This window comes from Nomia melanderi, chromosome 1 (genome assembly GCF_051020985.1).
Source record: "Nomia melanderi isolate GNS246 chromosome 1, iyNomMela1, whole genome shotgun sequence".
NCBI lineage: Eukaryota > Metazoa > Arthropoda > Insecta > Hymenoptera > Halictidae > Nomia > Nomia melanderi.
Window position 1 is genome coordinate 27,000,418 of NC_134999.1, and position 12,356 is coordinate 27,012,773.

At 33.9% G+C, this 12,356-nt stretch overlaps 2 protein-coding genes across 9 annotated transcripts in view; both read right to left on the minus strand.

Annotated features, from left to right (window-relative positions):
• Positions 1–124: 124 nt before the first annotated feature.
• Positions 125–3,100, minus strand: LOC116428555 (lysosomal Pro-X carboxypeptidase). Its single transcript, XM_031980322.2, has 7 exons — positions 2,330–3,100; positions 1,977–2,117; positions 1,505–1,785; positions 1,241–1,398; positions 978–1,150; positions 529–878; positions 125–431 (listed from the first exon to the last, which is right to left on the minus strand). The coding sequence occupies exons 1-7, from the start codon at positions 2,495–2,497 to the stop codon at positions 212–214; spliced, it is 1,491 nt and encodes a 496-aa protein (XP_031836182.1). The 5' UTR covers positions 2,498–3,100; the 3' UTR covers positions 125–211.
• A 1,146-nt stretch (positions 3,101–4,246) lies between these two features.
• The window catches only part of Alk (Anaplastic lymphoma kinase), a 43,073-nt gene continuing 34,963 nt past the window's right edge, over positions 4,247–12,356 (minus strand). For 4 of the 8 annotated variants that reach the window (XM_031980172.2, XM_031980173.2, XM_031980171.2 and 1 more), the window contains exons 24-26: positions 11,356–11,616; positions 8,923–9,393; positions 4,247–6,839 (exon numbers count right to left, since the gene is read on the minus strand). In XM_031980172.2, coding sequence (XP_031836032.1) covers positions 6,792–6,839; positions 8,923–9,393; positions 11,356–11,616 — 780 coding nt within the window. In that variant the 3' untranslated portion in view covers positions 4,247–6,791. Of the gene's footprint in view, positions 6,885–8,922; positions 9,415–10,223; positions 10,247–11,355; positions 11,617–12,356 lie in introns of those variants that run through there. The other 4 variants (XM_031980174.2, XM_031980176.2, XM_076373724.1 and 1 more) reach the window with 4 other exon arrangements.

Sequence of the window (12,356 nt, forward strand, 5' to 3'; positions counted from 1 at the left end):
GCTTATATTATTTTGAATACGTTTTGCTTGTTACTTAAAATAATCAAAATAGTTAAAAAATTTGTAATCATTATTGTATGCATGTTTGCTTTTTTACGTGTATAATTTATGAAATAAAGATGAGTGATTGTAATGTGTTTATTTTATCTGAAAACTTGTTTATAATATATTTTATCAAAAGTTCATATTACATTTTAAAAACAAAGAAAATTTAATAAACCAAGTTCCTTTTTTCCTTACGATATTCCTTGATCCACTGTTTAATATAAAAACGGTGATACTTTCGTGCTAAAACAACACTATATGGATCATTTTCATTCTTGCCTCTTAAATCAAGATGGTGCGCACCTTCAGGAATTATTATTGCAATTGCAGATGAAGATAAATTCTTTAGTACTCCACCACTAGACCATGGGTCCAACAAACCGTTACTAAACAAACAAAATATTTATATAATAAGATAAAAACTTCTAACAGTTTAGGTAATACCTTTTTGGAACATAATAATGAGATGGTAAGAATATCTACCTGAAAACAATATTTGTCGCTGCTGACAAATCTGTACATCCATATTGTTCGCAAATTAAATTTGGCCGTGGTTTTACAGAATATTTGTTCTCACAATCTTTAGCGTAATCATTAAAATTCCATTGTTCAGGTTCAAACATATCGTTTATCCCATCTGTACACATAGGCATTATCATTTCTGTACAAGCTTGATAAGGCCAACCAAGAGCATCTAATTCTGGTGTAGTATCATTCAAATCTACACATTTTGTTTTGCCAGTGTAATTAGTATATACATTAATTGCTTTATTTATCGCTAGTAGTAAGTCTGTTCCTTCTAACGACTCATTTTTTAGATGATTACACACAGCCTAACAGAAATAAAAAAATTATACCATAAAATAAGTAAACAGATTTTCTTTTAATTTGGAACAATGAATTCATACCAAGTTAAAAGTTAATCTACCTACATTTACAGGATATGCAGGCAGCGGTGCTAAGAAATTAGCTTCATAAGGATAATTCACCATAGCAAGATTTGTATATATTTCTTCTAAATAATCTTTTAGTTGTTTCACATGAGTTTCATTTTTCAATGGCTCACATAATTTCCAATTGTCCGATAACCATTTTTTCCCTTTGTCTATCAAAATAGAGAAACTATTTTTTAAGAAACATGATACAAATATATGTCTAACTATACAGAGTAAAGAAAAGGAAATTAATTTATTACCACTTGACGTTATATTGTTAATAACACTCCATGATTTTTTAATATTTATTGGACAATTTGGATGAGATACTTTATAATCTGATCTGATTATTCGTGCAAAAGCTTCACATGTTACAACACCAGTAAATTGAAGGATGGGAGCTGAAGCTGCGATCGCTCTAAAATAATATTTACAATTTATGCAATAAGATATATTATATACATAGCTTATTGTATAATTATATATAGGCATAATTATTTTTATAAATTGCTTTGGTCACTGACCCTTGTACAATATGAGGATATTTTATACGTATCCATGCACTAAGCATACCACCATAAGAACCACCGAAAACAATTACGGGGCTATCTGTATATTTTGGTGTGGATCTCAAATATTGAATGAGGTCAACATAGTCTGCTAAAGCCTGTTGGGATGTTAAATAGCCCAAATGTTGAGAATCGTTATAAGATTTATTACCATATGGCATGGAATCTCCATAATAACGATGTTCAGCAAAAATTAATAATGCTTTAAATTCTGATGCAATGTCCCACATAAATCCCTGGGAAGGTAATATTTGACATGATAGTTAAATAGCAGAATTGTAGAAATTATGATAAATTACATAGTAACATTGAAAAAGGGTACATGTAATATATTTATATGCTAAATTAAACTATTTATACTAAAACATATATTTAATACAACATGACACATTGAAAATATGATTCCATTTCTATCATTCGTTCTTACCGTATTTTGAGCAAAGGTTTCAATGTTGCCTTCATTGCCAGTATAGAAGAAAATTGTTGCATCCTTTTCATCTGCCCAAGTATCATTTATAAGGTATCTTAATTTAAATGTATCTTCTACGGCAAAACTAAAGTGATCCACCTATAAAAGAATTTGTCTATTTCTCCTAGTCATCAAGTATGAATAAAATAAAAATACATTTATCTAGATTACAATAGAACTTCAAATTCCGGTTTTTTATTGTAAGTATTAACATACATCAATTAATATTTACCAAATTCAAGTAGAAAAATCATTTAAATTTAATCAACATTAAAATTAGAAGTTAAATAATAAAAATTATCAATACATACTGGCAATTCGATCGTTTTAATCTGATATTTGTATTCCGCGCTGTGCAATTCATTTTGACTGCGTAATTGTTTGTTAAAACCTTCGTGAAATCTGTGTAATAAAAAGTTTTGCGAAGAAGGTTGCAATAATGCAACAAATATTGCAAGTAAAGTATATTGACACCACATTGCAATCTTATGTTAATAAGATATATATTCTTACTGTGATAAATTATGTGACTAATAACAGACTTCACTTATGTTTACAAGTACGTCATAGTTCAAAAGTTTAAATATACTTTAAAAATTACTGTTAACGGATTATCATTTGAAATGCAGTATCGAATAATTGTCGTCTTTTAGATCTTTAGAGAATTGAAAAATGTTACGTTTTACTTGTTTTATTATAATTTTATCGAACAGTAGTATATGTAAGTACTTATAGAATAAAAGTTGAATATGTCGTACGTGGAGTAATATGTATGTACGTTATAATAATAAAAAAAAATTAACTTCTCAGTAATTTATAAATAAGAACATCGTGTTTGTAATGCGTGATTGTTGTTTGCAATTTATGATGTCATGATTTTATGAATTATATTTGTTGTCTGATAGTTGTGTTCAGACTTCGTAGTTCGTATCTATGTTTTGTGCTCATATTTCGTGATTTATGTACTGACTTATCTTTGCACAAAATTAAAATATAGACCACAAACGCGTGGAGGTATCTTAATGGGACTTTTAGTCTGAAGTTAAAGGAATCCTCGTAATACCATTTTGGTATCGTGTTCTACTTTACCGATAATTCTCAAAATAAAGCTTGTTAGTGGGAACAGAGTATCTTATATACTTCATTTCTACTACGTATGCTTAATATATTTTGTGAAAATAAACAGATGGCAAAATCTATTTGTGGAATATAATATTACAGAAATATAAACAATTTTATATATACATGTATCTTATAAATTATACTATACGTATAATTATTTATATTTTTATACATATTATTACTTTTATTAATTACTCTTATAATGAATATTTTAACCAAGACCTGCCGATATTGTAGAAATTTCGTAGAGTTTTGAAGTAGCCAAAAATAAGAGATACGCACTTTTCGTAGCTCCCTGACAATTTTCACCTTCGAAGCTATTAGAAAGTAGTCAAAAACCACCATTACCTTACTGCATTAGAAGAATCAATCACTTAATTTTTTTAAACCAAACCAAATAATTTTATTCACTTAAATCTTCGCTGCTCTAAAGAAAAATGTAATACATATTTAATTCATGTAATATCTATGTTGTATAAATTCTTTTAATCTTGATACTACATTAAATGAAATAAGACATTATACGCTAATTTTATAATTAACACTAGAATATCGCACCCCGCAAAATGGTGGGCTTCAGTATGTATATTTCGCAATTATTGATACCTTAAAAGTGTTAAATATGTTTAAAATCACTTTAAAAATAAATACTTTCATTTGAATACTATAATGAATGTATAAGAAAAATGCCTAATGTTAGAACTTTTATAAGGATTACATATTATTCATATTAAACACTCGGTAGTTCTAGTGTTAAATAATACCTGTAGCTAGCCATAATATCTATGTCTCAAATGTTGAGACATAAAGGAATTTATCTAGAGCAAATAACATAAAAAATCTACTTATTTAACACTTAGTCAACCGAATGAGGAGACCTCCTACGTTTCCTTTAGCAACGCATTGCCATTTATTTTATTATTTTTTCTTTCGTTATTTGCTATAGTTATTTGCAATTAAACACTCGTTTTGCTTTTATAAAACACAATTTTTAATAAAATTTTTTAAATGGCTTCCATTAAAGTTAATGAAAAACATTATAGTTACAACTTTTTTAGGCGGTTGTCTAAGTGTTAACTTAACTACTAAACTTAAGTTTCCACGGCTGAAAAAGCTATGTACCCTTTATTTTTGACAATTGTACAAATCTACGAAGTTCCATAAAAATTGAAACGCCTGTGTGATGTTGCTCAATAATCATCGCAATAATGTACACATTTCTACATGTTAATTATTTATATAACATTGCACCCGGCGTTCTAAGGATATATCCGACCAGTCAATAAGTGATCGATGGGCTATGTATTTTTCCACAAACATGTCTTTATTACGTTTCACGTACAGATATATGGTGGTTGACTTTCATACGCTGCGCGTACGTAAAGTATGTCGTTGTTGTAAGAAAAATAAAAAAGGGCCAATGCTCTTTTTCTTTTTTTTTTGTCATCGAAAGCGTGCTTTTCTCCGTCTGTCCATTGGTTTCCCTTAAACTCTCCCCGATGGCAATCGTATACAACGAGATCGATGTTAAACACGGACTGTCCACCATTCACGGCTACTAACGAGTCAACGAGGTAGGCAAAATACCCTATTTAAATCTTCTTTCTCATACATCAACATTCAGGTAGTCGGTTTCCTTTTTATTATGTCTCCTCTTTTTCTGCTTTTTTCATTTTCTTAACGCGGTGAGAACGATTGACACGAATCCAATACGCGCGAGCCGAGATCGACCTTCATCCTTATCACTGTTTCCTAGTTACATTATACATCGCTGAGATTTGTTACGATCGTTGTCCGGTAATAATATAATCATAAATGAATCGAGGATGAAGCCGATTCGGGCCAAGCCTTTGCCTAGAACTTGTCTGATTAGATATACATGTGTATATAATATAAATGTGTACAGGCGTGTGTAGAAAGAACGCATATTTCTTTTTTCTTATTCATCTTTGGTGTAAATTATGTTTCGTGTATAACGTATTGTCTCTCTCTCTCTCACACACACACACATACACGCACGCACCCACACACGCAAGCACGCACAGCATACACATATGCACTCTTCACGCTCGCAACATACGCGCTTATATTCCATATCGCTCTCTCTCTCTCTCTCTCTCTCTCTCTCTCTCTCTCTCTCTCTCTCTCTCTCTCTCTCTCTCTCTCTCTCTCTCTCTCTCTCTCTCTCTCTCTCTCCTCTCTCTCTCTCTCTCTCTCTCTCTCTCTCTCTCTCTCTCTCTCTCTCTCTCTCTCTCTCTCTCTCTCTCTCTCTCTCTCTCTCTCTCTCTCTCTCTCTCTCTCTCTCTCTCTCTCTCTCTCTCTCTCTCTCTCCTCTCTCTCTCTCTCTCTCTCTCTCTCTCTCTCTCTCTCTCTCTCTCTCTCTCTCTCTCTCTCCTCTCTCTCTCTCTCTCTCTCTCTCTCTCTCTCTCTCTCTCTCTCTCTCTCTCTCTCTCTCTCTCTCTCTCTCTCTCTCTCTCTCTCTCTCTCTCTCTCTCTCTCTCTCAACCTCGCTCTCTTTGGATCTTTTTCTCATAAATACATCGTACATCAAGTAAAGTCGCTCTGGAACCAATAAAAAAAATATTTCATAGAACACGGTTCGCGACTTCGACGACTCTGACACCTGCACACGTTTCACAGAGGACGAGGACCCGGTGCGCCTCCGTTCTGTCCTCCGCGGGAGGAACATCGCTAAACTCATAACAGCTATACATACAATCTACATATAGTTTTTTTGTTTTTCATTAATAATCTTTTATGTGAAACTGCGATGGAATGTATACGAAGTTCATTGGTTACGAACTTTATGCTAGATTTTTGTGTCGTTACGTTCTATTCGTTTCGCTCTTTCGTTTTATTCTTTCTTCGGACACCATTGTGTTCCGACGTGTACATAGAGGTACATATTAGTTACGTATATATGTGTTGTGTGTGTACGTGTGTGTATGTGCATGTATGTCCACGCACGAGCCGAGAAAAGAGATTTAGTTGAATTTCATAATGGACGGTTATTGCAATTCCTTGTGTCGTGGATGCGTCATCCGGGTTTGTGAACGCGTCTGGCGGCGGCAGACCGATCTACGATTATTGTACGCATATACAAAACGCATCCGTCCATTTAGTAAACGCAATTAAACTCTTCCCTCTCGTATGAAGATCGTACGCGGATAAATAACGAGAATAATGGAACGAAATTCAAAACATCGGTGGTGTTTCGAAAACGTTTCAACGCATCGAGCAAGTTCCTATCTTGAGGTTATAAGTTGATTTTCGCAGGATTCTTCGAGGCTACCGCGAAATTACACAAATTTAAGCTCCCTCTCTTATTTCGTAACGTTCGTTGCAAACATTTGACCGTAATTTTCGTGTTTTTCACGACTGAAATGAGACGTTCGATGTATAAATAAAGTGGGATGCGCAAAATGGTAACTGATTTTACAGTTCGTTCACGGTGTCTGTTTACAAGAGCGTTTCTTGGGAGTGCGCTCGCCGCGAGTACTCTTCGTCTCGTATCCACATGTGTGACGAGGACTCCGTGATACGCGTTGCTATCGACACTGTTGTTATTGTGGCGGATCGTTGGAGAGATTTTGTTGCACGTGCCGCTACGCTGCCGGCTGGGGAGTCCTGTCACTCCCCTTTATGCAAATCTCAGCAGGAGCATTCCTCTGCTCTTGGTAGCTGATGGGCCAGAGGATCCTTCGTGTGAAGAACAGAGAGACGATAGTTCCATCATACATAGAACTGCGGTGAAACGAATTCAGGGGTAAGCTTCGCTAGATTCTTGGTAGAAACATTGGACATCTAGTGTCACGAGCGTGTGTTACGCTAATCCTGTGCATCGATTGTTTCTGTGAGGTCTAATGCAGAGGTGTATTGGCATTCTATATGAATATTAAGAAATTGTGAAGAACGCAGTGATTTCATCTTTGCACTTAAACCTTTCGTACTCCAGACGTGTTTCACTGGAAATACTCAACGTTTTCTGATGAGACATTTTCTGAAACCAACTTGACGAGAAATCGCACATAAATTAAGGAACAAAACTATTTTATTTCAATATTTCACATATTGTACTAATTTCGCATTATATAAAATTTAATATTAACACTAAAACTACTGTGCATTTAATGGAGTTGATATCTAATACTTATAAAAATTGTAACAATGTATCTTTTCTGGATTTCTTAAGATATTTTTTATAATATTTAAGTGAAACTATTTATTTTCAATTATCTATAATTACAAAATAAGGAAACTAAAACTGGTCATTTTGACGGGCACGGTAGTTTTAGTGTTAAATATCAAATTTTACAATTTTGCTGTGTCAAATCAATCAGCGACTGACAATGAGAGGCGATTCTGGAGTAAAAAAGGTTAACACATTCACGACCACTGATGCAAATCACGCCTTCTAATCCTTTGAAGACGAAATTCTTTTTAACAGGCACATTAATTTTAAATATTTCGAATTAAAAGTTACAAGGAAAGAATTTAAATATCTAAAAAATAAAAGGTCGGTACATAATTTCGTTATTTTCTAGTATTTAAGAATCCGATATCTAATTTAGCTTCTTATGGAAAATATTTTTAATGCTTCGGTTAGTACAATAATTTTCAAAATATTTGATTCTCCTGCTGTTTTCCATTTGCGACTTTTTTAACGGAACGTTCCTCATTTCAAACGACAGATTGTTACAAGACTCATATTTCAAAACAAATTTTCTAATTTTTGTCCTTGTTTCAACATCAAAAAGTTTCAGCAATCAGCTTAAGTTCTTTTTTTCATTTTCACTGGGAATGAGTATTAGAAGAGCGAAAAATTTGCTGGTCGCAAATATGTTAATGCTAACTTTGAGTATCCTGATTGTTTTAATGAGGTCTATTGTAGCCATGAATATCGTTTTATTTGAATATTAGAAGATTCTAGAAAGTACTGTGATTGTATACTTTCGTGTTTGTACTGATGCACAGGGTAGACGAGGCTAAGTTTTTATGGCAAATAAGAGTGATTTATATAAAAAGAAGCATCTGAAATGGGTTGAACATACAACGCGTAATTTGGACGATTTTGTAAGAGAAAAAGAAAGAAAATACGTTCAAGAACTTTAAATTGGACTATATGTAGGACTCTCCAATTTTCTCATAATAAAGGTAGAAAACTTGTATACAAAAAGTATGGAATCATCGTGAGACAGTTAAAACAGGAACAAGATTAACCCCTTGACATATAATATCGAATCAGATTGTAAATGTTGAAACCTTTCATTTAGTTCAAATCAAAATTAGCTGTCATTTTTCTGTTACACTTAATCTTCAAATTAACTTACATTAAGAGATTTAATATACCATATATATTAACAGATTAATAAATATACTAATATAATACATATTAATAAATTAAGGTCAGCAGGTTTGAAACAAACGTTTATTTCCATTTTCTTCTAGCCAGTGATCAACAATAGCTTCAGCGACAGAGCTAAGGCAAGAGATTATAAAAGAGATTATAGGGCAAGGGGTTAAAAGAAAATATTCAAGCTTTGTTTGAGACTTTCAGAGTTAGGAACACTATGAGAAGTACTCAAAATTTTCGGGTGTAAGACATATCCATTAGGAATGATTTCCCGACATTTCACTAGCATTACAGCTGACAAGTATCAGTGAGTCTTCAAACTCCTAATAATACCGGCTGCAATGTTAGCGAAACGTCGAGAAATCATTCCTAATGAACACGGCTTACAACCGGAAACTTTGCACACTTATCAAAATGTTTAAGCGTTACCTTTTTGATCTCCATGCTGCCAGGTGTGCTGGACCGTTGCGGCGACGGCGGGAACATGATCTTTTCGTAGGGTATCTTGCCACGACACAACGCGCTGGGGTCTAAGCTGAGAGCAGCTTTCAGCGCGTTTTTCTTCAGCATTCCGTTCACATTGGTCGTGGTGGTGTTCAGGCCAACGTGGCTAGGGGAGCAGGTACGCGTATTCGGTGACGAGTTCGTCGTGTCCGGCGGAGTGCCCGAAGAAGGAACGATCAAAGAGTCAGAGTTGGTGTCGGTGGTGGTGATGCTTTCGTTACCGTTCCTCCTGTCAACGTCGGCCACGTCGAGCGTGCTACTTCGGCAACTCCCGGTTTCCGATGGACGGTTGTTACCATTGTCTCCGGTTTCTAACTTACCGCTATTTTCGATGTCCGTTGAAGTTCGATGTCCACTGTTCTCATCACGGTTCGAGCTATCAGCCTTGTTTTTGCTCTACAAACACAACCGCGAGTCCTGTAATATACGTTGCTTCGGGATTCTCCGACGAAACATTCGCTACTGTGTTCTACGAGCGAAAGTGAGAAATGTCATTTAAGCTTTGTTAGAAAGTTATTTAACCGTCTGAGTGCCACGGGTCTTCGCTAAAACCCGTCCGAGAAGTGCCAAGCGCTCTTCTTTCGTGTCAACTCGGGCACTGAATTTTGCTTTTCTATTTTTACATTAAAAACTTCTGAATAGTACAATCGTCCCATTTTCCATCTCTAACAAAGAAAAGTATCGAATCTGGATATTCTTGTATGAACCAATAGGCTGGCACTTTTAGGTAGTGTAACGGAGAAACGCGATCATTGACACTTAAAAGTTTTATATTAACCCTTAACTATATTAACCCTTTGCACTCAAAAGTTTTTCACTTGATAATATTCAATATTTCCTAATTAGATGTAGACAAGATTTCTTTAAAATTAATTTATCAAGAAATCACACATAAAGCAGGGAACAAAGCTATTTCTTTCAATATTTCACATATTGATGCAGTATACAAAAGTTAATGGTAAATACCAAAGTCTATAAGTTTTGCTGTATCAAATCATGTAACGACTGGGAGTCGCCTCTCGAGTGCAAAGAGTTAACAAGTATTTATTGAAATAGCCAATATTATCGATGTTATTTACTATAGTGTTTGAATATAATCTCCAATAATGTATTTTAATGTAACATTTTTACATTTCTACTCGTAGAACACGACGACGATGTTGAGCTGCAAAGACTGTAATAGAAAAGAACGAGGCTTCGCAAATTAGCAAGCTAATAATACTTACTAAACTTAAGAAAACTGCGTTGGCTAAGAACGGCCAGCAAACAGTGCCATAAGAAAAAGAAATGAATAAACCGTAAATGAACTGATACGATGATCAATTGGATTACACATATAATTGAAGCCGTGAATTCCAAAATAGCACGAGTCTACTTTTCAACGTTATCTGTATAAGTTATTAATCTAACAGTTTCTAACTTACTCAGACCTGTTTAATAATATTATCCAATATGTCAATATGATTTTTCATCGACATAGTTGGCAATATAGATCATTTATAAATGGTCAGCTTTGATTTTTCATTGTTATAATCTCTGCAGAAATTTGAAAAAAATTCTAAAATAGTTACTGAGGTCTCTAATTTAATACACAAATGACAATTTAGACAAATCTTCATATTAGTTTAGTTAGAGGTCATGAAGAAGTAATATTTTGCTTAAAAATGCATAATTTTGTAACAAACAAATATTAAAAAAGGTGTAGGGTTTTACTCATAAGACATTTCGAAAAAATGTGAAGAGATTTGCCAGCCTTTAAAAAAGTATTATTATTTTAAGTCTTCAATTTGGGAGATTTTCGAATAGGTTATATTAGTTGAAAATAAAGTGTACAAAAAAAATTATAAACAAATCTCAAAGTATGTATACTTTTTCTGTTTTTACTCTGGAATACTTTTAAAACATTAACGTGGGCGACAATATGGACCATTAAAGAAACAAAGATTATTGTATCCTCTGAAAACTCGGAATTAAACTGTCCATGAAGAACGTCGCTTGGGATGTCTAATTTCTATGGATACAAGATTTTTTAAGCGGTAGACCCAAGCAGTTTGCCCTCTCCGTTTTAGAGAAACAATGAACTTTTCGATAGCATTTTTTATGAACTATATTGCCGGCGAAAGGTTAAAAATTACACGTAACGAAGATGTACTTACAGCAAGAATCAACGAAATAAATAATGAATGAACAAAGTTGAAAAGAAAGATTGATTTTCTCGAAGTATTGACTGGTCGACGTGTGCTGTTTCGGAATTCATGGCTCCAATTGTACAGCCGTTTGCTCCGTGTATAACGGAAACGAAAGTATAACGAACAAATCTCGCAGAAGCGTAGTCTCTTGCGTATTGATAAAGTGTACCTCTGAATCGTCATTCTCGTCATCGAAACCGTCGCGACTCGTATTACCCCCGTAAGTTTGTTCAGAGATATCTGTACTAGAGTCGTACAGATTGGAATGAAATCGGCATTGCGGACGATCGGCCGGTTGTGTGAACGCTGTTTTATTCGAACTTTCGTTTCTAAGATCCGACGGAACATGACTAGCGGCAGCTTGAGCCATACGCTGACTCGCTGATCGTGGATCAATGATTCTGGGTTGCATGTAGCCACACGCATCCAGCTATGAAAATTACATAAGTTGTTCAGGAGCTTCGACCACCGAGAAAATATATTAGTAGGAGAATAATAATATTAGTAGGGGAAAGTAGGGTAAAATAGGACGTTTCCTTTTGAACCGTAATAACAACGTATCTGGAGCAATAAACGAATGAAACCTTTTTTGGAAGTCTTCAATAGACCTTTGTCTATAGGGATATGTTAAATTTGTTTCATAAAAATGTAAAGGAAAATACGGTTTTCTAAAGGTAATGAAATATCCGCTTCGCAAAAATGGTAGGGTAAAACGGGACAATCATGTAAAATCATATAAAAATACAAAATCTTTATTTCTATTAAATCGAAATTCCTAGTTGCATATATTTCATATATTTAATATATTTAATTGTTACCTGATGTGAATAAATTATAAATATATATGATTTTATGTACAAAAATTGCAAATAAATATATTTTCTTTTTCTGCACTGGTGCGATCTAATTTGTCAATTTTTACCTTCGATTCTATTTTGCTATTTGCTATATAAAATTTAAACTATAAACAAAGTACAATAGCGAGGGACTCCCGTTACCTCTGTGTTAAAGTGTTTCGTTTTGCTCCGCGCATCATAATTTAGAAAAGCATTTAAAATTTACACTTTGGTATGGGATAAAGAAATAACTTAAGCGTCAAAAATACAGATTAAGGAACGGTGAATCTATTACTGTAGGTATCTTATTCAATTTTTTAATCAAAAGATAAAA

What these genes read in the sequence shown, in the direction of transcription:
- LOC116428555 (XM_031980322.2), bottom strand. Translation starts at nt 2,497, where the DNA reads ATGTGGTGTCAATATACTTTACTTGCAATATTTGTTGCATTATTGCAA. An exon ending in TAACAATATAACGTCAAGTG is followed by an intron (nt 1,151 to 1,240) that starts GTAATAAATTAA and finishes CTATTTTGATAG; the next exon opens with ACAAAGGGAAAAAATGGTTA. An exon ending in TGCCTGCATATCCTGTAAAT is followed by an intron (nt 879 to 977) that starts GTAGGTAGATTA and finishes TATTTCTGTTAG; the next exon opens with GCTGTGTGTAATCATCTAAA.